The following is a 25,728-nucleotide window of genomic DNA, read 5'->3' as shown; positions in this document are numbered from 1 at the left end:
ATTTCAAACTTTTAGTACATGTTATTAGACACCTTTAGAAACACATTGGTGAAGAAATTTCTTGGTAACAATTTAGTTCCCAGATTTTCATAGATTTCTCTTACTAAAAGTGTTAACCTGCATGCGGGCCGCATTAAGTGATGGTGGGGGCCGCATGTGGCCCCTGGGCCACCAGTTGCCCATAGATGGTGTGATGATTGTAGTGCACAGTTTTTCAATCTGGGAAACCTAAGAGCCATCTTTGACTAACCACGATGATTGCACCTCAATATGATCCGCTCTTCTTTATGCTGCAATATCATTCATGTCGGGTGTAAACCTCAGTATGTCCAAAACTGTTACTTTTCAGGGTCCTTAATTCAAAAGCATCAAAAGTAGCAGATCCGGAAGCTTGATATACTCTTGTGTGACACTAGTGTAGAATGATGATCTTGTAGGCCGTTCATTTACGACAAAAGTGAGCACAAAAAAATAAAACGTGGAGATTTCATTAATATTATTATTCCATTTTCTTTTTAGGGATTGGTACGGGTGCTGGCTCGTCCATCTTTGGTTTCCTTACCAGGAGCACCGCCACGGAGGACCGTGCCACTGTGTTCGCTGCTGTCATGGCCTGTCGGCAAGCTGGCCTGCTGATTGGTCAGTGCCAATACTCCCGTCTGTCTGTCTGTCTGTCTGTCTGTCTGTCTGTCTGTCTGTCTGTCTGTCTGTCTGTCTGTCTGTCTGTCTGTGTCTGTCTGTCTTACGTTGTGCCTTTATGTTTGTACATGTATTATGATATGTGGACGTTATTAACACACGACCAAGCACACTAAGTAAGTAACTCACTAACTAACTTTTTCGCTGTGGGAATTATAGGGCCACTTCACTCCTTTTGCAACCAGATCTTATTGTAATGATGTTTAGAACACAATAATCACTTCCCTGGGTTTTTTATGTGTGTAATATGTTTTTGTTTTTGTTTTTTTTGTAATCGACGCCATGTTCATGACCAAAATTTGTCATGAAAATGTGATCTCGCTTCCTGGACTACAAGTCACACCTCCACGTAGTACCCCCCCCCCTCCACAAATTAGGCAGTGCACCAAAGCAGCATGGTCATTGTAGGAATTCAGCAATCCAGTCAAACCCTAGTCAGACACACAGACTTCAGTATTTTTCTGGCCATAGGGTGAAAATTTCAAATTGTGCTACTTGTTATCTACTACAAATACTATTAACCCATTTAAACATGTTTCTGTGTCAGTTGTTCTCAAACATATTCGTGTCAAGGAACCCCAAATATATACGACATTGGCCGCTGACCCCCATCTGAAAATATGTAGTTCCAGGGACCCTCTCAGTAGCAAAGATTTGAGTTAAAAACTCGCTCTGAAAGAACATATATTCAAAGATTTCAGGCACATTTTCATGATTTTTCAAAAATAGCAGACCTACAAGTTTGTAGCGCGTCATTCGGTGGCGCGCTATGAGCTTGTATATCTGCTATTTTTCAATAGCTAAATTATAACATAATGTTTAAAACATAATACCTGGCTGAATGCCTGGTCACACAATGGTCCATTGTGTCACTGTGACCTGTACTGCAGCTGTAGGCACAGCTGTCAGATATTCAGATATATCAGTCCAAATACAATGTTTGGATAACCGTGGCTTCACAAACTAAATTGAAAGGTGACGTTGGCTAGGTAAATGCACGTGACAATGACAACACTAAAGTAGAGATGTGCCGATGAGACATTACCAATACCGATATCCGATATAATCAATTGCTGTTATAATTTACAATTTACAATTTACAATGTACAATTTACAATTTACAATTTACAATTTACAATTTACAATTTAGGCATTTAGCAGACGCTCTTAATCCAGAGCGACTTACATTTAGCAAGAACAAAAGCATGGGAATACATCACATATATAAAAAGCATTTATCAAGAAACATGCGTAAGCTAAGAACGTAGCTAGAACATATCTATATAATGACACTGTACATATAAACTATACATATATACTATACTATGCTGTACATATATACTATGAAGTGCTATGACTACATACAATGCAATTATTGTGCTGTCTACATAACATGCTATAAGTCTGTATCAAATGCTATCTAAGTCTATCTAAGTCTATCTAAGTCTAAGATAGACTTAGATAGTTATGGCCGATAACCGGATATTACCGATGTCGATATGATCTCATTCTAGAATGATTATTTTGTCCATTCTGAAAAATACTATGTAGTAGGCAAGTCAGATTTAACTTAAATACCTTTTATATTTAATATTGTGAGCTTGTAAATCTGTTCAAGCTGTTACTTTGGGCTTGTTTATCTGTAAAGACAGATGCTGATTAATATTTTAAAAAAAATCTAAAATCAGCCGATGTGTTTGCCGATTAATCTCCCATCACTACACTAAAGTATTCCCATTTTATGCAAGTAAATAGAATAACATTGTATGTATATTGAGGGTTAATAAATATGCCTACATATTAACACATTCCGAGCCATTCCAAAAACCCTCATTTTAATGCCACTGCACGTGTTAGAACGTTTTAAGGGCCTTGCAAACCGGGAGCGATAAAACGCGCCTATAGTTCATTTTCAATGAGACCTGTGTTTTTGCTTGGTGAAGTCGCTGTGCGACAACGCAAGCGTATTTACGTGAGCGCGGTCCCGTGAATTTTGTTTGCGCGCGTGCTCGTTTCGTGCACACGGCCCCCGCGACTCACCAGACCTGGATTCGGTTTAGCTTTCTTTTTTTACGCTTGCGTTGTCGTCGCGCCCCTCTTGGGCAGACCTGTAGCAGAACCTGTCGTTGATTTGCAAGGCCCTTAAGCGTGTAACTGTACTGTAGCCTCCTGTTAGCGGTGCCCCACGCCTAGAACCGCCATCCATCTTGGAACGGATACAAAAAAAAAAAAAACTTCTCCGCGCTCCATACACTCCTGTAATGTCGATCTTTAGCCGCTTTTATCTCGGAATTGAACCTCCGATCTGGTGATATGATAATGAGATAAAGTATGATCTGCGGATGTCAATAAAAAACCTAGCGCGTCGCTCCGGTTAGCAGATTAGCGCGTTGCATGCTAGTTTAGGGCCGGATTGAGCGACGGACCACATGCGCTTAATACTTCCGGTTCAAGATGCCGTGTCACAGGACCCGTGATTTGTATTTTTTTGCGTGGCAAGGTCTACTGAGGTGCCCAACAACATGCCAGCATGGAATGTGATTTTAAAGAGGTTATTTCGTGAGGTAGCACTCCACTGGTAAAACATATCCATGGTCCACCATTGGACATGTCCCTTAAAGGACCACTTCACCACTTTTCAACCTATCTTCATATAATAGGTAATAATCATGATAAAATGGCACGATTGTTTTCTACTCAGTCTGTGTCTCATAGGAGGGCTGTGGGCAGTTTAGAAAACGTCTTCCAGGGACATCATCATTGGGCAGATTTTTTTTAAACAAGATTTTTTTTACAAAAATGTTTAGATTTTCATTGTCGTGAGAACGATGGCTTCCATTTTCGCATTGCAACTTTTCAGGACTAGAAAGCCTGCAGTTTCTATTAGCTTGGATTCCCCATCGATGATGTCACTGGAAGACGGTTTCTGAACTGCCCACAGCCCTCCTATGAGACACAGACAGAGTAGAAAAAAATTGCACCATTTTTTCATGATTATTAGTGAGGACCTATTATATGAAAAGTGGTGAAGTGGTCCTTTAACTATCTTTTGTTTTTCACAGGTCCAGCATTCAACATTTTCCTGAGACTGTGTGATTTCAAAATCGGTCCTTTTGTGGTCAATAAATACACTGCCCCCGGGGTAAGGACTGAGAGGGTTACTCTCATCACATCCATTTATTATGAGCTATTAAGTGAACACCAGTGAATGAAATACAACTGTTCCCCTTTGAGTTGCATGTGTCATTGCTGCCCCCTGCTGTTCAAAAATGTAACTGACTGAATGATTTTATTTCACTGCTGTGTTTGGCATAGTTGCACCTTGTCTCATGAGGTGAAAACACCAGAGCTTATAGATCTGTTTTTTTTTCTGTCATATTTTAGTCACCTGGAATGTTGTAGTGTAAATCTACAATTGATTTTTTTTTTTTTTTGTCGGGCCTTGATCCTGTCGTAATGACTGATTTTACACTTGCTGAAAATAGCCGATCTACAAGCTGTGAGCTTCTAGATCTGCTATTTTCAGCATGCAACCAAGTGTAAAATGACTTATAGTGTATCTCTTGTCCACTAGTCCCTTCCTAACATTTTAGTCTAATTTTTATATGTTGATGAAATTGATCATATATTGAGTCTCAGTTTTAGTCACCATAGCTTAGTTTTAATTTAGTTTCCATTTAGTTTTCGTCAGTAGTCAACAGGTAGTCGACAAAAAAATTGTTTTGGTCATAGTATTAGTCGATGAAAACAACACCGATATGGAGTCCTATTGTGACTGTCATGCTGTTCCTCAGCTCTTCATGTGTCTGATGTGGATCCTGCTCCAGCTGGCCGTGGTGTTCATGTACTGGGACCTGCAGCCTCAGGAGATGAGGCCCGAGTCCCGGGCCAGCGGCACCAGCGTCACCAGGGCCGACGGCCTGGCGCCGGAGAGCGGCGGGGAGAGGGGGTAGGTGCTCGTAGCTATACGAGCTTTGTACATCTGCTAGTTTTTAAAAACCGTGACAATGTGGCGCAAATCTTTGAATACTGTATATATTCTTATATGCTTCTGGAGCCCAACAAACCTTGGTGAGGCCTTTAGGAGGGCCATTATAATCCACCACTCCTGAATGGAGTGCCTGGTACTGGAAGTCTGGTGCAATGCACAGGTCCTGGGCCTGGTGAGAGCAGGAGTGGACCTGGTGAGACGTAGGAGGGGCCCGGTCAGGAGTCAACCCACAGAGCCTAGTCCTTCCACGCGCCAGATTTTGGTTCTCCCAGTACCGGCAGAGTAGTTCCGGAGCAACGGATTGTGTGGCCTTGCTCATTCCCTGATGGACTGATCGAGGGTAGCTACTGGGACGTAAGTCGGGATTTGATCAACCCCGGCTGGGTTGCCTGAGTGAGGGGTATGATGTCGGAAGACCCGAAACCCTGATGACCTCAGGAAACATCACTGAAGATACGTCCCAGGTGCATCCATGCGATGTATTTTTTAGTTATGGGGGTCCCTGGAACAACATATTTTCAGATGCGGGTCGGCGGCCAATTGGGCAATTACATATATTTTTTGGGGTCCTTGACATGAAAATGTTTGAGAACGAAAACTGTCAGGATTTAGAAGACCGAATCGTCCTCGGGTCTAAATGGGTTAACCCTTTAGATCTGAGGATGATTCTTTAAACGGTTTTCTGAAAAACCTATGTTTCTATGTCAGTGGTGCTCAATCTTTTTCACGTCAAGGACCCGCACAAGTATCTGTGTTTGACTATGTATGGACCCCCATCTGAAAATGTGTGTTTGAGTTAAAAACGTTCGCTCTGAAGGAATATATATTCAAAGATGTGTGCCACATTTTCCCGATCTTTCTAAAATATAATCTTCAATAGCTAAGTATAACATAATGAATCGGTTGATCTTTTAAGTATACGATTATTAAGTATGTCAGTAATTATTTTATAAATAAATAAATAATGTAAGTTATTTGTCACATCTGCCCTGCGCAACTTCTGTTTACGAAGCCTAAATCCCAAACCACACCAATGGGTCGCCATTGCAACTCCTTGCAACCAAACGGTTTGCGAGTAGACCCATGTAGTTGCAAGCAACCATTGAATTGAATCACTTGAGTCGACTTGCGTCACCAATCCACCATGCACCGACAACGTGCAACAGGACATATCGCACCGTTGGGACGAATGCTAAAACCGTTTTGTTGCGTTGGTGCCCATTGGTGTGGTTTGGGTTTAATCCATTCTGAACAGGAACTCCTTTTGGTGTTTTAAAGCATTATGTTATACTTTAGCTATTGAAAAATATCAAATCTACAATCTCATAGCGCGCCACCGCCACTCATAGCTTGTAGATCTGTTATTTTTTGAAAAATTGTGAAAATGAGCGCGCAAATCTTTGCTTCTGGGGAGGTCCATGGAAGAGCATATTTTCAGATGGGGGGGGTCTGCGGCCAAATTAATTCTGGGGGTTCTTGACATGGAAAAGGTTGAGCACCACTGACATAGAAACATGAGGTTTTTCAGAAAACTGTCAGGATTTAGAAGACTTTTTTTTTTTTTTTTTTTTTTACGTCAGGCCTAAATGGGTTAAAAGGCAAACGGAAAGGAATTTCTTTTTTCAAAATTATTCGCCCCCCCCCCAAAAAAAAAACAACACAATTAAATAGCAATTATGAGTGTGACAAATGACCGGTCAAAGTAAAACGTCATGTCACTGTGCACAGCCCCGAGGAGAGGGGGTTGCTGGCCAAAGAGGAAGGCGAGGAGAACCGTGACGATGAGGACGAGGACGACGCCTACGACGAAGTCAAGCCACTGATGGGAAGCAGCCGGGAGCGACTGGGGTCCTACGGCAGCGTGGTGGCGACCCCCGACGCGCCCCAGCACCCCCAGCCCGACCCGTCTCAGGAGCAGCAGCAGCACCCCGGCACCGCCGTCTCCTCCAACGGGACCCTCCCTCACATCTCCCCGCTGACCTCCTCCCCCACCCCGCCACAGCTGCCTGTGTCATCAGAGGAGGAGGAGGAGGGCTCCCCTAGTCCGTTGAAGAAATTCAGCCTGGGCAGAGGTGTGTGTGTGTGTGTGTGTATGTATGTGTGTGTCATTGTGAACTCATTGTGTGTCATTGTGAAATAAATATATGGTCTTGTGTCTGGTGGAAACCTCATATGTCCATAACTGTTACTTTTCAGGATTCAAATTGAAAAAGTAGCAGATCTACAAGCTTAAAGTGCGTCACTTGGCGCCACGTTTCGAGCTTGCGGATCTGCTACTTTTGATGCTTTTGTGTGACGCTGTAAAAGTATGATCGAGTAGGGCGTTAACCCATTTTGGGCGGGAACCCCTGTTGGTGTTGGCATTATGTTATGCTTTAGCTATTGAAAAATAGCAGATCTACAAGCTCGTAGCGCGCCACCGAGTGGCGCGCTACGAGCTTGTAGGTCTGCTATTTTTGAAAAATGACTGACATAGAAACATAGCATAACAATCTGATCTCAGGTCAAAATGGGTTAATTAAAAGATAATCAAGGTTTCTGCCTGACGGCGACGATATTGCACAGGCAATTGGTCAATGCGATAGAAAGTGCATATTCCACATTTTTTCACCGCTCTCAATTTGACTTCTATTACTGTTTTTCTTGTCTATGTTCCGTCACTCTCCCTCCTTACTGTCTCTCCTTCATGTTTGTTCGTGAAGAGTTCCTCAGAGAAGATGTCGTCGTGCTGCTCGCTGCTCAGTTCATCACACTCTTCAATCAGACCGCACTGGAGGTACAGTGCACGGCACGCACGCACGCACGGACGCACGCACGCACGCACGCACGCACCAGTGTTGTTTTCGTCGACTAAAACTAAGACGAGAAATGTTCGTCGACTACCTTTTTTCACTGAGGAAAACTAAATGGAAACTAAATTAAAACTAAGCAATGATGACTAAAACTAAGACTAAATATATTGACAATTTCGTCAACAAATGAAAACCATGTTAGGAAGGGACTAGTGGACAAGAGATCCAGTGTAAGTCATTTTACACTTGGTTGCAGTCGACTAAATCAACTGTAGATTTAGTCGACTAAAATCTTATGACATTTAGTCGACTAAAACTAGACTAACGCTAGAACATTCCAGGTGACTAAAATTGCTGCCAAAAACAACACTGGCACGCACGCACGCACGTACGTACACACACATTCAATACCTTAATTTGTGTTCACATCTATCGATCTATGAATGCACCACGTCTCCGTACGTCTGTAGTAAGTGTGTACGGCTGTAATCCTTGTAACTCGGGAACCGTTCGCCCCACCGACTTCAAATTCGACGCACGCGTTCCACCCCACCCCAGGGAGTGCAGTTCCCGGTGTCGAGTCGGTCGGACCCACGGTTGTCCAGAACCGCCATAAAAAGGTCTCTGGCCTGCCTCTGACATCTGCGTGGGCATGCGTGACAAAGAAATCCATATATGGGCATAAAAGGGACACATACAGTGAATAAAGTAGTCCGCACACAGGCTTTGCTCCAGTAGTGTTTTATGGTATTTAAAACACCATTAGTAAATACACGACGTTTCGGCCGTGAACGGCCTTCATCAGGTGATAGTAGTTAGTATGTGACAACCTCCCTTTTATCAAGGTCGTCACGTCACGTGACTGATGTTGACTGGGTAGGTGATTTACAAACACCAATGAGTGACATGTAAATTGTAATAAATATGAATAACCACCACAGCAAGCACGTTTACAATAATGCAACACAGTTTCAAAGAAAAACAATTTCAAGAAAACTTTTTTTAGCTTTTTACAGACTGTTTTCATATTTTTTAAATGTTTTTTTTTAAATATATTTTCCCCATAAAAGGGACACAGACATAATAACTGGGTGATGCATGCATTTCCAACTTGCATCGTTCCAAGTAGGCCAGTGCCCAACGGACACCGCTCTAGTGTAACAAGAAATGCTTGAATACAAACGACAATCGATGCGCACGGTTGGATACAGGAGGCATTGTCTCCTCCGTAGTCCATATGCGGCGACTGCCACTTATCACGCTGACTGACACTGAACACAATTTATAGCCAAAATGCCTCGTCAGCTCTTGGCTTGGGCATTCCTGCAATCTGCAGGCCTCGAATGTTTAACCCATTTTGGGGTGGGAACCCCTTTTGGTGTTTTAAACATTATGTTATAATTTAGATCTACAAGCTCGTAGCGCGCGACCGAGTGGCGCGCTACGAGCTTGTAGCTATTTTTTAAAAATCATTAAAATGAGGCGCAAATCATTGAATATATATATATATATATATATATATATATATATATATTTCAGAGCGAACATTTTGAACTAAAATATTTTCTTCTGGGGGGTCCACTGGAACTACATATTTTGAGATGGGGGGGGGGGGGGGGGTCCGTGGCCCAATAGAGATAATTCTGGGGGTTCCTTGACATGAAAAAGGTTGAGCTCCACTGACATAGAAAACATAGGTTTTTCAGAAAAATGTTGGGTGGGAACCCCTTTTGGTGTTTTAAACATTATGTTATAATTTAGCTATTGGAAAATAGCAGATCTACAAGCTCATAGCGCGCCACTCGGTGGTGCGCTATGAGCTTGTAGATCTGCTATTTTTTTTTAATCGTGAATATTTATTTCAGAATTTTTTTAAATTGAGGTCAGGCCTAAATGGGTTAATCGACCTCAGTTTCAAAATGGGTTAACATTGTTTGCTTCCCCCCCCCCCACCCAACCCCCCCCCTCCCCTTCCCCCCCAGACCATGGTGACCCCCATGACCCAGAAGTACTTTGACTTCGGGGAGCTGGAGAACAGCGTGATGTACTGCATCTGCGGCGTGGAGGTGATCGCCTGCTTCCTGTTCGTGCGCTGGCTGAGCACGCGCGTGGCGGAGAGGATGGTGCTGGCCGTGGGCCTGGTCCTCTGCAACATCTCCTGTGTGTGGTGTCTCATCTTCCTGGCCAAGCCCCTCGGTACGGTGGTAGGACCCCCCCCCCCCCCGCCCAGTCCACACATGTAGTGTCGACTCAAACTATGGCGGAAAATGCGCAGCTATGTCCGTCTGTCTGTCTATGCACCCCGATTGGCTGAGCTTGGAGTGTGATAAGAGCGCCGCTCACTTCACACGAGTGTGATTGTTTTAACTGACGAAAAACGATGACTAACTGTTAGACCAAATATGCTGACAATTTCATCGACAAATAAAAACCAGACTAAAATGTTAGGGAGGGACTATTGGAGGAGAGATCCAGTGGAACTTAATTTAAAAGACAAGTCATTTTATATTTGGTTGCATGCTGAACATGGCATATCTACAAGCTCATAAGCTCTCGTGAGCTTGTAGATCGACAATTTTCAGCCTGCAACCAAGTGTAAAATCAGTAATGTGATTTCCCCCCCCCCCCCCCCCTTTGTCTAATGTTTAGCTCCTTATTTGCCGTAGCACTTGCCACGACCTTGCAGGCTTAATATGCAACGGTTAAAATGGAATTTACTATAGCAGCATGTTATTTAGACAGATGCCAGGTTAATTTGTTGACCTGGCATCCCGTAGTTTTCAGTTTCAATGTACAGATTATGTATTCTTTGATATTATATTGTTTAATCCATGATTAACCCATTCTGGACGGGAGCCCCTTTTGGTGTTTTAACTAAGCATTATGTTATACTTTAGCTATTGAAAAATAGCAGATCTACAAGCTCATAGTGCGCCACCGAGTGGCGCGCTACGAGCTTGTAGGTCTGCTATTTTTGAGAAATCGTAAAAATGCGGCACAAATGTTTGAATATATATTAAGATTGTCTGCATACTGTTATTCCTGTGGGTAGGAGGCTACCAGTGGCAGTTGACGGAGTTCATCATCGGGGTGTTCCTGCAGGTCATCGGCCTGCCCTTCGTAGCCGTGGCCCAGGTCTCCCTGTTCTCCAAAGTCACCGCAGAGAAAACGCAAGGTGAGCAAACAAACGGCACCATCCGGTGGACACGCTGTGACATTGCTTCCCTTAGCCTGGCTCCAGCCCCCTGAATCGCTATAGCCATGGCCATTAAAATAAATAACCTTCTGGTGAAACAAAAATGAAAATGTCAGGCTAGCCTGTGGTTGTTTTCACTCAACATTATACCCGTTCGCCTAATTGACAAAGTTTTCATCCATCCGTCTTCAACCGCTTATCCGTAGTCGGGTCGCGGGGGCAACGGCTCCACCAGAGAGCTCCAGACTTCCCTCTCCAGAGCAACATTAGTAACTTCCTCCTGGGGGATTCCGAGGCGTTCCAGTGCCAGTTTAGAGAGATAGCCCTATATATTGCGCCACCCCTTACCCCTTTATCCCTAAACTTATTTGCCAGTTTTTACTATTTTAAAACATTTTAAAATAGTTCAAATAGCTGATCTACAAGCTAACAACGTGTCGATGTAGATTGGCTAGTTGAACTATTTTTAAATTATTTAAAATAGTAAAAAATGGCAAATAAGTTTAGGGATAAGGGGTAAAGGGTGGCGCAAGATGGAGCCCATAATCCCTCCATCTGAACCATAGTCTGCCCGGGGGTCTCCTCCCAGTGGGACGTGCATCGAGGACCAGCAGTTGTTTCTAAAAGTTTTATAAAGATTAATGATGTTTTGGATGAACATGGTTCGGGTAAGATTTATTGTATCTCTCAGATTATTTTGTTTCATACTGCAATGTCCGATACACAGCACAACAATGTCAATATAAGTCAACATATAATATATATAAGTATAATCAATTAATCATGAATCTGGTATGAATCTTTGAAGAGGTCTGATAACAAGCAGATTGTTGTTGGCCAATTCACTATAATGTTTTTCTGTCTAAGTCAACTCTTTATTATTAATAATTAGCAAAGTATGTTTTTTTCTCCATCATTTCCGAAGTCCTAATTCATCTGCCTTTATTTATATCTGCCTGATTCGATCTACTCTCCCAACACTGCTGATTCACCGCACATTATTGCCCATGTCCTCATGATGCTTTGTCGTTACATTCCAAAATCACATATCTGCCTAAAAGTAAAACTATGGCGATGTGAAATTAAATGAAATGAAATTATTACTATATTTACCCAGGGTATCTGGGCTAAGCTCAAGAACTTGTTTCCAGCCAGGCCCTGCTCATAGAACATTTCATCGTAGTGGTTCAATGCCTTGTTCAAGGGCACTTCAGCGGTGGTAATTTTAACGTGTCGGACCGCTGATTCGAACTGGCGACCTTCCGGTATCAAGACCGCTCCGCAATCCGTTCGGCCGATCTGACACTCTTCAGCTATTTTCAATGCTGTCTTAAATGTGTTATGTCCACACAAGTATAGTAATGCGTGTGTGTGTGCATGCGTGTGCGTGTGTGTGTGTGTGTGTGCGTGCGTGTGTGCGTGTATAGGATTCAGCCAGGGTGTGCGGCGCTCTGTGGGGGGTCTAGCCACCATCCTGGGTCCGCTGTGGGCCGGAGGCCTCACTGACAACATGTACATCATGCTGGGAGTGATGATGGGCCTGCTGGTCCTGCTCACAGTAAGTGGCCGGGCCTCATGTATCAATGGACTGTACATTTAAGCAATATTACACGAGAGGGGGTGGTTTAACGTCATTAATGCACGCTAGGGCATTAAGCAACTAGTCGACTAGTTTACTAGTCGACTAGTAAATCCACTAGTCGACCTTGTTGGTACTAGTTGACTAGTTGATAAAAATAAAAAATAAAAGTTTATTTTTTTTATTTTTTATTTTTTTCCCGATTTTGTAGGCATCAAGATCAGGTAGATCAGGTAGGAAAAAAAAGTTTATTTTTTTTACATAATAGGTAGTTAAACAACTAGTCGACTAGTCAACCATCCCCTCGAGTGTAATATTGCAATTATACAACAGTTACCCTTAAAACTAAGAAAATCGCTGAAAAAACATATTCTTTTTAATGACAGATGTAGTCACTACGACCACAAATGTCCCAAGAAACTAGCTAGCCTATAGCCACCGAGTTTGCTGCGCTCTTGGAGAACAGAGCAGCTGAATTCTTTGTTTTGATTAGGTGTGGAGTGGTGCTCGTTTGAAACACGGATCAGATTGCTTCCTCGAAACGACCTGTTGTATAATTCACCTTAAATGTGTGCTTAGGAATGACCGTATGTACCACATGGTCCACGTGAGATTCATCAAGTGATCCTACACAGCCTACTGATTGATGCATTCATGTATAAACGCATGGATGAAGGCTGGTGTGTGCTGGGTTTAGTCTCTGAATGCTATATAGAGTCTGGAACTACAGCTCCCCAAATCCGGCAAGAAATCTATTTATCATTTCCGTTCGCAAAAATATATTTAAAAATATCTTTAGAGCTTATTTTTTTTATTTCCATTTCTGCTAAGCAGCAAGCTATATTATGTTTAGATGATTTCTATTCATATTAGGATACATTTGCGCGACTGTAAAGACGAAACGGAAGTGGGGAGGAGGCTCCACTTTCCGCTTTATGTTTTACTCATGATAGAGCTTCCATTGCTCCAGACTGTATGACGGAGGCATTTATATGTTACTCATGATAGAGCTTCCGTTGCTCCAGACTGTATGACGGAAGCATTTATATGTTACTCATGATAGAACTTCCGTTGCTCCAGACTGTATGACGGAAGCATTTATATGTTACTCATGATAGAACTTCCGTTGCTCCAGACTGTATGACGGAAGCATTTATATGTTACTCATGATAGAACTTCCGTTGCTCCAGACTATGACGGAAGCATTTATATTTTACTCATGATAGAACTTCCGTTGCTCCAGACTGTATGACGGAAGCATTTATATGTTACTCATGATAGAACTTCCGTTGCTCCAGACTGTATGACGGAAGCATTTATATTTTACTCATGATAGAGCTTCCGTTGCTCCAGACTGTATGACGGAAGCATTTGAAAAGTGTGAGAGGTAACAGTCTGGCCACATAGAGCGTCGCAGTCCCGCCCCCTATACCAGGGCCCATGAAATGATTCTCCGTTAATTTTCCTCATAGACTTTTCAAAAAGTATTTATTTAAAGACCTTTTAAGCCTCATACAAAGCCAACTCTTGTCGTGACAAATCATGATAACAAACACAATTTTTTGGGCCGAACAAATTGTGTTTATTGTCATGATTTGTCACGACTCGAGTTGGCTTTGTCCGCGGCGTAACCGTCTTTAAATAAATACTTTTCGAAATGTCTATAGGAAAAATGCATTGGGAATCATTTCCTGGGCCTGGCGTCTCGGTGGCCCAAATAAATCCACAGCCTGAAGATTTCACCTGCACAGCACTGGGCCTCAGGTTTGGAATCGGGTTTCTATCCTTAACCCATTTCAAATGTCTTCTACATCCTGACATTTTTCTGAAAAAGCTATGTTTCTATGTCAGTCGTTCTTCGATTTTTCAAAAATAGCAGACCTACAAGCTCATAGCGCGCCACTCGGTGGCGTGCTATGAGCTTGTAGATGTGCTAAAGTATAACATAATGCTTAGTTAAAGCACCAAAAGGGGTTCCCACCCCAAAAGGGGTTATATAAGTTTGGAGACCACACTATCCATGAAAAGATTGAAACAGTCTGTCTGCTTTTTATTCTCCATTTTTATTGAACCTATATTTCCTGTATGTTTTGATATATTTATTTTCTTCTCTTTGGGGTGATAATTCAATCTGTCAATTAAAAATGTATTATTTGATGGTATAGTACCAACTTTGCGTGTCAGCCGAGTGTGACGTAATCCCGTCATCGCCTATTCACAAGTCGCTGCCCCACACGGCGAATGTGGAAAGTGCAAAGGCAATTTTAGGTGGGGGGGGGGGGGGGGGGGGTTGGATTTGTAAAAAAGAAAGAACATCATCCCGCCCCACCCTCAGCTAAGCTGCCAGTAATGCTATCCAACGTTGAAGCTGCCACTACCCACTGGCGAAAAGTGGAACTGCAGCACGTTCATGGCGTCATGCGCGTAACGTGCGTCGTCCCAGCACCTCACATTAAAGGCTTAACTTCCGCTCACTCGAGCCATTGAGTTATAATTGTACTTCCGGCAGTCTTCCGGGTGCTTCAAAACACCACTGAGCGACTTCCATCGAAATGCATAGAGGGGGTGCAGGGCTAACGCTCCGGTTCGGTCTCTATGCTTGTATTACTCTATGCCCTCAGCATGTGACATCGGTTGTCTTGTTTCCATTTTTGGTAATGGATTTCTACTAGATTTAAGGCCCAACATCTTGTTCCGCCTCATGCCGCTGAGCTCGGAGGAAGCTGGCTTTCTTCTGGGCCACACGGTCCTTCCTCTGGGCCAGAGAGAGCTTCTGGCGGTTCCAGTTCTGCTGGACCCCTCCTCCTTCTTTGGGGGGCTTCTTCTCGTGGACAGGGTTCTCGCGGATGGCAGCGTGAGCTTTCTTGAAGTCAGGTTTCATCATGTCTCCGACCTGCTGATGACTCGGCTGCTCCCGGGCTGTCTTGTTGTCGGACATTTCTGAGTTCACCGTCGGTATTGGAAGTGTTAGGAGGTCTTGAGTCTCAAGGGTTCAGGTAGCCAAAGAGATGATGAGAGAAAGGATATAGCGGCCAACCTTTATAGAGACTGGCTGGGTTTTCGCTTGTGTCCGCTTGTAGTGACGCGTCATCGATGTCCAAACATGGAATCCCAGGTCAACTATATGTCAGGGGACAGTGTTTTTTTCAGGCCATATATGGGGTCCTTGAAGAGTCATCAACTATTGTGTCCAAATTTGGAGCACATGAGGCCTGGACTCACTTCAAACTCTCGAGTGACCGTGACGATCTATGTGGTCAAGCCTGCCAAGCTTAAAACACCAATTGGAGTTCCCGTCCAGAATGGGCTCGGTGACATCAAAGCCTTTCCAACACCACTTCTGGCTGACAAGAAAACAACCTTTTCTTGTTTTTTTTTAAGGCAGAAAATACCATGACATATTTCTTTCTACCTTTCATTTTATTATTAACCCTAGAACACTAGCGTTGGGTGAATTTTGCCAGAACAATAGCAATTATGTGATTTTCATAATGTTTGAGGGGGGCGGGTCCGTGGGTTCACCCATCCTTAGTGATGGAGGGTAAAATAAAATCCCATACTCCCACAATGGGCCGTTGATGCAGATGGACTGTGCCTTCATTGGGCCATTCTCACCAAAGGAGAAGTTCACAAGTCACAATACATGCCCAAAATGTACAACTTCCTGGTCTCCACCAAGGACTGTCTAAAGAGGACGAGACGCGAAGACTGTACGGGCGACTCCATGGTGCTCCATGGAAGGAAAGAAACATGCATAGTTGAGACCAGGAAGTTGTACATGCACAAATGTGGGCATGTACAACTTCCTGCTCTCAACTGCGCATGTTTTCTTCCTTCCATGGAGCAACGTGGAGTCTTTGCTTCCTAACCTCTTTCAATTAACCATGCCAGAGTCTAACATGTCTTCCTCCGTGCTTCAGATCATGGTGTTCTTCTCCTACGAGCGGCTGGTGGAGCCCCCTGTGGTTGAACATCCAGACAACAGCGATGACTGTGGTTAAAGCCATGTGTCTGCACAAAGGATGGAAGTACAAGGTACGTACTGCATGTGTATTATGTACAATACAATAGAATGCAAGGTATGTGTGTATATGTTTATGCAAGCCAATGTGGCTAATAAAATCACTCCTGTTATCCGTGATTGAAACAGAGTTATTGACGTTTCGTGCGGTAAAGGCTTTTTCAGATGTTCTATTCCAATACGTTCCGTCCATATTACATGTGAACTGACAAAACAATCAATCTATAGACTATAGTCTATAGACTTTATTGTCGGGGGAAGTTGTCATGGACAGTACGTGTCCATTGGACAGATACAATATCAGTTCTTAAAAGTACAATTACTACAGATTAGGGTACGATGATTTCAAATTATGTTCATGCTATATCAACTAATTTAAGCCACACAACACACCACTTTGAGAACCAGCGCCTTATAGTAAACCAGTGCCTCTCCTCTGTTCATTACTGGAAGCTTTAGTTACAGTGACCTCTCCTGGCGAAGTTGCAAGACCGCAGTCATTTTAGGCAGGCCAGTTGGTTGAGGCTTTTAATAGGAGACAGCTAAAGAACGATATGTATATGTGTTGCACCTTTCAGATTTTCTTTGCAAAAAAGATACTCATTGCAGTGTGTTTGTGTATAGGACAGGGTGCGATTATGTGTGTGTGTGATGGGGAGAACTCGGAAAGAAAAATGCAGTGGCGTGCACAGACATTTAGAGGGGCAGGTGCTCAAGTGAAAAAGTGCACCTTGTGCAGCGCGTGGAACCGGCCGGTTGCCTTAATAGTGTGAGATTTATAGATTTGGGGGCCTAAATAATATATTAGAAGCTTTTTATCAAGAATTGATCAATGTCACCATGGTCCACATACTGTACAGTGTACACTGTACAAAAAATAAACAAACAAACATATATATACAATATATATTCTTTTTCAAAAGGGCACATTGCTGTCCAGATGAGTGGAGTGCTCTAGCACCCCCTAGTGTCTATCTGTGCACGCCACTAGAAAAAATGGGTAAACAACAAGCAAAATAATAACATGTATAACGTGCAATTCACCAAAGTGTTACTTGCACAGTACATAAAGTACCATGGTGCAATCCTTTAAACAGTTATACCAGCGCACGTAGGCTCTACATCCTCCCGGTGGGGGCTCCTCACTGGCAGGTGAATCAGTATAGGATACAACAGCAGTGACAACACGGACATGTGTGTGTGGAGAGGAATTAATTGGCATAATGGCTACATTGTTGGGGAAAAATTATTGGCTACTCTTAAAAATGTTTTAAAAATCACACCCATGTGAAGTGAGGGGTGCTCCTGTTATCATGCATCATCATACATCATCTCATTCCGGGGCCAATCACAATTAGGACAATGTTTGTGTTTACACAAACACTCAAAACTGGTCATTGTTATCAACATAGGAGGGGCTAACGCGCCCCTCTAAAATTATAATAATAATCACACTTGTTTGAAGTGAGAGGCGCCTGGAAGAAACTTGACTTTTAGAAACTTGCACATAAAGTCACTTTTACTCATTCAAATCAGTCACAAGATGTATTTATATTGAAGGGGGCGCAGTCTGTAGTGCTGTCGCCTCACAGCTAGAAGGTCCTGGGTTCGATTCCCGCTGGGGGCACTGGGGGCGTGTTCTCTTCTCCGCGTCATCAGTGCCCATACCTGAGGCGGGGTTGGCGAAAGTAGCCTGGCTAATAAGCCAGACTAATATCACACAACACTGTCGCGGTATATTAGTCTGGGCTGGCTCCACTTGGATTTCATTTCCCGGGGGGCGGGTTCAAACATTTTCTCTTTGACGCAATTGGTCAGAGCTACTGTCAGTCAAAAGTCTCAAGCATTGAACGTCACTGTACCAAAGCCCGCCCATATTGCATACCGTGTCCCGATTGGTCCGACCTGTTCTCGGTTGTAGGAAAGAGGCGTACTACTGAGCCTCGCCAGACCGTAATCCGCTGGTAGGCTATTATTTTTTGCCAACGGCTGATTCGGTCTGGTTTATTAACCAGGCTATGGCGAAAGGGCCTTTCTGTGTGGAGTTTGCATGTTCTCCCCGTGTCCCCTAGGGTAGGTACTCTCACAAAAACATGCAGTAATCCTGGTCTCTAAACTGCCTCCCCCTGGCCAGCCGGGGCGCCTGATGGAGGGGGAAAGGAACTGGTTGGAATAACGTGTTCCTTCCACGCGCTACGTCCAACCAGGGAAACTCCCCCCTGTCAGGTGTAAAGGAGCAACCTGGACACTCGGGCATGAAGGTAGCATGAGTTCAAGTCTGTTGCTCTCCCCAGGTTGGCGGAGGGTGTGTAGAGCCCAGGATCACATTCGATAATTGACACAGGGGTGAAAAATGGGTTACAAAATCGTGGGATTAAAAAAAAGACAGGAAAGCTATACCAGCACAGTGTGGTAAGATGATGTAGTGCTTACATGCAGTACGCCACAAATGCTGATGTTGCTTGTGGACCTGTGTTCTTGCTGTCTCTGTCTCAGTGTCAAATGGAGGCCGGTGACGCCCCCTGCAGGGCATCAGCGGGACCACAGGCTGAGCAGCAGGACTACATGGCATTGACGCAGCACCTCACACACTTCTCACGCTGTGGTGGACAGTAACTAACTACTTTTACTTGAGTACATTATTTTATTTTTCAAGCACATGACTTTATGTTTCAAAAAGATTTTTTTTTTTTAAGATATTTTTTTTGACTTTTTCCTGCTTTTATTGGATAGCGTACAGCAGTGGTTCCCAAACTGTGGTGCGTGCACCCCTTGTGGTGCGCGAGCGCCTTCTAGGGGGTGCGCGACATGAAAAGTCTAAGGGTGGTGCTATGGTTTTATTTTAAATATATTAACATATTATGCCAATATATGGCAAGCCATGCAGAATATAGCCTATGCTGCATATATTATGCCATATTCAGGTTCATATATGTGCATATAAGTGGATAAAAAGGAAATATAGTCTATATAGCTTATGGAATTTATATTTCCATGTTGGGGGGGTGCATCAGCTAGGTCAGGAGGTAACAGGGGGTGCATGGCCAAAAAGGTTTGGGAACCGCTGGCGTACAGTATGGTGAATGGGGGGGGGGGGGTGTAGAGTATATATTAATAGAGACGGCACCCGGAGGAAACTCACCCCTGAGGCGAAATGGACATAGTGGCCGAATTTGTCATTGCAGCTCGAGCCAGCGCTGGTCCGTTGACTAGCATTGCGCACGTTCATGTTATTGGGCCCATGACACGTGAACGCGCACAAATGGCGCAATGATAGTCAACGGCCCAGCGCGTTCATGTTATTTGGGGCAATCCATCCCAGAATGCATTCTGTTCCTACCCGGAAGGAGGAGTGATTAAATCGCCTCATGCGCTTTTGAGCAAACTTAATGCAAGTGGATGGGAGGAGAAATCCGGTGCCGTCTCTATTAAAATATACTCTAAGGTTGACACATGGCAAAGGTCGTCGGGATCGGGAGTTGAACCCGCGACACGCCGTCAGGCTGCCTTAGCAGCCTACTGTAGGTGCCCGAACCGCTACACTAGCCGCCCAGGCCTGAAATGTAGGAAAAATATATATATTATTATGAATTAACCGCTATAGAGAAAATAGACGATCTACCGCTATTTTTTTGTATTTTACATTGTTTTGGGGGGGGGTGGGGTGGGGGCCACTGGGGGGGAATGTTCTACATTTACATACAGCAATGTCTTGATATATTAAAAATATATATAATGTACTTTCGTAATATGTACTTTTGTATTGACTTTGTACTGTTACTGGACTCACAAGTGCTTCCAGTGACCTTCTATTCTCCTGGGCTTTGTGCACAGAACCTCTCTGACATGATTGTACTGATCGTGGTATGTATGTCTTTTTTTAATATAGACACTGTGTTTCCCATGGAAATCATAGGATTGTGATGGCGGTGATAACACATAAATATGTATTTCAACCACCCTATAACCCAATTGGTCTCCACTGGAGCTGCGGGCCATATACGGACATTGTGTTGATGATATTGTTTTGAGACGATAACAAATTATTATTAACAAACAGCGGATCTAAGAGCTATTTGAACTTTTATTCAAGTATAAAGTAGGATTTATGGGATTAAAACACTTTTATGGTAAGCAATATTTTTTTGGTCAAATCTTGTTTGTTTTCTGATAAAAGTAACTGTATCAAAATGTTGCTATATAGTGTTTGTTCTGTAACTTGGGTCTACTCTACATAATGACTATTGGATCCATAGTGTTGCAGTCCCCGCCCCCTTCGAGGGCAGCGGAAGTGAATTTCTCATTCATTTTTCCCATAGATGTTTCAGAAAGTATTTATTTGAAGACCTTTAAAAGCCTCAGACAAAGCCAACTCAGCTCCTGACAAATCATGACAATAAACACAATTCTTTGGGCCGAACAAATAATTAAAAATGAAAAAAGAGCACTGTTGGATTTTCTTCTTCTCGAACAACGTATTTTCAGATGGGGGTCGGCGGCCAAATACACATATTTCTGGGGGTCCTTGACATGAAATATTGATATACTGATATAGAAACATGGGTATTTCAGAAAACTGACATTTTTTAAATTTCGACGTCAGACCTAAATGGGTTAAAGATCTTTAAATAAATACTTTTTTAAATGTCTATGGGAAAAAAATTAATGGGAAATTCTCTTCTGGTGTGTCCTCTTTGTTCTGTTAGCGGTGGCGGGACTGCGACACTCTTTTGGGGAACACAGATGATGTATTTATTCCATTCCCTGTAAAACAATGGTTTTGGAGGTGAGGTTTTAAAACACGTGTTTAATTGGGATGGTTGGCTGGTGAACGTGAACCTCGCCTCTCCCTGAAGGGACTTGACCAGGGGGGCATGTGGTGGACATTTTTGTCAACATTACATTTTTGCCACGGACATACAAAATGAGTAGACCTAAACATTTAAAAAAATTCTTCTAAATCCTCCAGTTTTCTGAAATAAATATTTTCACGATTTTTCAAGAATAGCAGACCTACAAGCTCGTGGCGCGCTATGAGCTTGTAGATCTGCTATTTTTCAATAGCTAAATTATAACATAATGTTTAAAACACCAAAAGGGGTTCCCACCCAAAATGGGATAATATTACCCGAAACACATAAATCGATAGCCCATTATAATGGTGTGTAAAACAGAAAATCAAAAAAAATTGCCACAGACATGACCAAGTCTGTCCTTGTACGGACATGTTGGTGACCCCTGGACTTGACCTGAAGGGACATTATTTGTATGGGCTGCCAGCGACCTTGTGTAGTACTCATTTTGGACACTAGTGGGCACTCAAGGTCTTTAATCATTTTCAGTAGAGTTGTCCTTTTGAGAGCAATGGTCCTCAAACTTATTTGTTTTGTATTTATTTAAATTACGGACCACCACAACTCTTGAGACTTAACAACAGACCTGTAAGGGTCCATTTGGTTCCATTTGTACACTAGTTACAGACCTGTAAGGGTCCATTTGGTTCCATGTGCACACTATCTGAGTTACAGACCTGTAAGGGTCCATTTGGTTCCATTTGTACACTAGTTACAGGAACCAAATGGACCCTTACAGGTCTGTAACTTACAGACCTGTAAGGGTCCATTTGGTTCCATGTGCACACTATCTGAGTTACAGACCTGTAAGGGTCCATTTGGTTCCATTTGTACACTAGTTACAGACCTGTAAGGGTCCATTTGGTTCCATGTGCACACTATCTGAGTTACAGACCTGTAAGGGTCCATTTGGTTCCATTTGTACACTAGTTACAGACCTGTAAGGGTCCATTTGGTTCCATTTGTACACTATCAGAGTTACAGAACTGTAAGGGTCCATTTGGTTCCATTTGTACACTATCAGAGTTACAGACCTGTAAGGGTCCATTTGGTTCCATTTGTACACTATCAGAGTTACAGACCTGTAAGGGTCCATTTGTACACTCAGAGTTACTGACCCCACTTTGAGAACGTCTGGTTTACATGCACGCGAGCACACACACACACACACACACACACACACACACACACACACACACACACAGTGTATATCAATTTATGTATTAATAATCATATTCCACAAACAAAATAGAATCTGCATTTGTGAGAATTGCGTCTGATTTAAAAGCACTGGTCACACATGACCTTTAGAGTGAACAAGATGGACACATCCATTTTTATTATCACTGCTGTCAGGCATATTGTATCACCATGTTTTATGTTTTGTTTTGTTTTTGTTTTTTTTGGGGGGGGGATAACGCCCTACTTCATACAAGAGTGTCACATAGAAGTATTGAAAATAACAATTGTTAAAGGACCCCCAGATTGATATGTATTTGGCCGCGGACCCCCCATCTGAAAATGCTTTGTGCCAGGGACCCCCAGAAGAGAAGCTTTATGTTAAAAAAATATAAAAATGATGATTCAACAATTTCCAAATATTTTTGATATTTTCCCAAACATTAAAAAAATAGCGGATCCTGTTACTTTCTGGAACCCCCTCATGGACCCCTGGGGGTCCCCGGACCGCACCTTTGAGAACCACTGATCATACAAGACAAATGGTCTATGAGGCGTGGCGTGCTGTGGGCTTGTAGATCGGCTATTTTCACTATTTGAAAAAAAATAATTGTACTGACTTCAACAATATGCTTTTTTTTTTGCTGTGACAAATATTGGTAAAGAAAAGTTACTGTACCTCTACTGGGGATCTGCATTCTGAATATTATTAGTGTTGTTGGGATATTATTTATTTCCTATTTATTTTTGACATTTTCTGTGACCATCTAACCTGTCTCTAACCCTACTCATTACGACATTATGATTAGCTGCCACACATGATATATGATTATGCTGAATAAATGTTATAACTTAAGCTTCACTGTCTTTCTTTTGTGTGTGTGTGTGTGTGTGTGTGTGTGTGTGTGTGTGTGTGTGTGTGTGTGTGTGTGTGTGTGTGTGTGTGTGTGTGTGTGTGTGTGTGTGTGTGTGTGTGTGTGTGTGTGTGTGTGTGTGTGTGTGTGTGAAATAAAATTGATTTATTTCCGTATGGATGCTGCATTGTTTCAAAATGTAAGATTTATTACCATGATGCGAGTAAAAAGGAGGGGGGGGGGGAAATAAATCACAACCATGCAATGGCATTTCTTTGTTTTAAAATTATATATTTGTTTTTCTTTGCTTTGTGTATTATTTTATAATTAAAATAAATATAAAGACAACTTTATTGTCCATTACATTTACATAAAATGTAAATTTGTCTTTGGTACACCGGCGGCAATCAGTTTAGAACAATAAAACATTACATAAAATGCACAGATGCATTAAAATACTACATAAATGCACACAACGCAGCAACAGTGATCATGAACAGTGGGGATTAGGTGGTTTAAATATATATTGCAGTTTAATTATTAACATTTATTATTATTAACATATTAAATATAATATTTGCCTTGTGTGTTTTATCCTAGTCCGTTTATATTTAACCACTTGAGCCCTGTTTTCATACTTCATCCTATGGTGGTGTTGCACGCAATTATTTGAGACAATCACAATTATTTTTGCACAATTATCACGATCATTTATTTTGAAAACTTGAAATTTATTGAAAAAGATTTCCAGCACATATAATAAAATCCTCTATGCCAGACTCGTAAACAAACAACAATATACATGTATATTAAAATTCATTAAAAAAGGTTCATGTGGACTTGCACACTTTTTTCTAATACAATAATATAGGCCTACAATAAATGTTCATACATTTCCAGATATTTTTGAATATGGTGGAAACAGCCGATCTATATAGGCAGATCTGCTTTTTCCAATATTAATGTTTTAAATGTTTTAATGTCATTAAATATGGCATTATCTTTTTCTATATTTGTATTCATATTTTCCAGTGTTCAACGACAATTATATCGCTAATCGCGTGACAATTTAATTGTCCTGTAAAATGTCATAATGACGCCAATACAAGTACAGTACAGAGCGTACGTGTTTAACATATGATTATTGTAATAATAATTGTTATTGTTACTGTTACTGTTATTATTATTATTATTATTGTATTTATTGCAATGGATGTTTTTCAGATTTGGGGAAATTGCTTGACTTTTCTTATATATTTTGTTAGCTAGCTTCTTTATTTAAGAAAATCAACTCAACCAAATGTTAATTAGTAGAAAATAATTTCATATTGAAATTACCCTTTAATTTGTACCTTTTTAGTTTTTATTTAAGGTAGATCTGGTTATAATTAAAGTGCATGGTGGTGCATTTGTTAAAAGGTACGCAGGATCTCACGTTTGCCTGTTAAATTTTAAACAAAATGCATGCAGGCCAATTATAAATGAAATACCCCAGTGAATTTATAAAACAATGCTGTAGATCTCTTAAAGTCAGTTTCAAAGTTTCACCATGAACTTGTGAAGTACACTTATACCAGTGAAATGTATCTTCTTTCTAATAAATATAAAAAATAATAATCACTTTGTCTTCATGCATTTCATTATGCATACTGTGTTGTTGTACCCCATGTTGTCTGCTGGTATACACAACGAAGAGGCTAACACTTTCTTTGACACCTCAAGTCATGCATTTATCATGAGATATGAATCATTGATATGCTGTATTAGTGTTCATAACACACTCTTAACACCCATGCTGAAGTGAGTTCTGTATGAATAAATAAACTGCACACCCTTGACCACAAAACAGAAAGTAATATAAAAAGTGTCCCTCTAGTCTTCTACGCCACTAAATCTCTGAGGCAAATATTGTTGCTTTTTACTCCAATACAGCTTCCGTTCATTTGTAAAATATTTTTTGCAAAATGTACATTAAGCAAGTGAGCCCTATTTTATACTTCAGCTATTCTAAAATAGCTGATCTACAAGGACATGTCGCACTGCGACACACTCAATGCCTATACATACTGTGTAGACTTCTGAAATAATTTGTGAAGACGGCCATTCGTAATTATTACTTTTACTTGGACATTGGTGTATAAGTGCATATATATATATTGATGCCAATCCTTTTGTATACTTGTACTAAAGTGAAAATATAGTAACTTGGTATTTCTACACTATTGCTACCTAGCACTTACGGTATGTAATACAAAAAAATCTGAGTACCTCTTAAGTTCCAACACCATTGAAATGTAGCCTATACATAAAATCTGAGTACTTCTTCCAACACCATTGAAATGCAGCCTACACTCATTGGATCCTCACTTGTTCCGTGTATGGAGTGTCAGGGTGAGCCCCGTAGGGGGTGCTGTGACCTCGCATACTATTCCCGACAGAAATAGCGCCCTGCTGGGCAACACAAGCACGCAGGGATGGCGGGGCGGAGTCGGGGGGTGGTCCGTCCCTCGTCCACTCGTCCACCCCCCCCCTGACGGTGTCTGCTCTGACATGCCGGCGAAAAG

At 42.1% G+C, this 25,728-nt stretch overlaps 1 protein-coding gene across 1 annotated transcript in view; it reads left to right on the top strand.

Moving 5' to 3' along the window:
- The window catches only part of LOC306927124 (uncharacterized protein), a 29,239-nt gene extending 9,964 nt beyond the window's left edge, over window positions 1-19,275 (top strand). Inside the window, exons 4-13 of the mRNA XM_079506789.1 lie at window positions 520-639; window positions 3,762-3,841; window positions 4,494-4,648; window positions 6,419-6,762; window positions 7,393-7,466; window positions 9,465-9,678; window positions 10,535-10,657; window positions 12,106-12,236; window positions 16,178-16,292; window positions 18,775-19,275. Of these exons, the coding sequence (XP_079362915.1) occupies window positions 520-639; window positions 3,762-3,841; window positions 4,494-4,648; window positions 6,419-6,762; window positions 7,393-7,466; window positions 9,465-9,678; window positions 10,535-10,657; window positions 12,106-12,236; window positions 16,178-16,258 (1,322 nt within the window). The 3' untranslated portion in view covers window positions 16,259-16,292; window positions 18,775-19,275. The remainder of the gene's footprint in view (window positions 1-519; window positions 640-3,761; window positions 3,842-4,493; window positions 4,649-6,418; window positions 6,763-7,392; window positions 7,467-9,464; window positions 9,679-10,534; window positions 10,658-12,105; window positions 12,237-16,177; window positions 16,293-18,774) is intronic.
- The last annotated feature ends 6,453 nt before the right edge of the window (window positions 19,276-25,728 follow it).

The sequence above is a fragment of the Electrona antarctica genome, assembly GCF_951216825.1.
Source record: "Electrona antarctica genome assembly, chromosome: 7".
NCBI lineage: Eukaryota > Metazoa > Chordata > Actinopteri > Myctophiformes > Myctophidae > Electrona > Electrona antarctica.
Note: the sequence above shows the minus strand (reverse complement) of the source record. Positions and strands in the feature narration are given on the sequence as shown.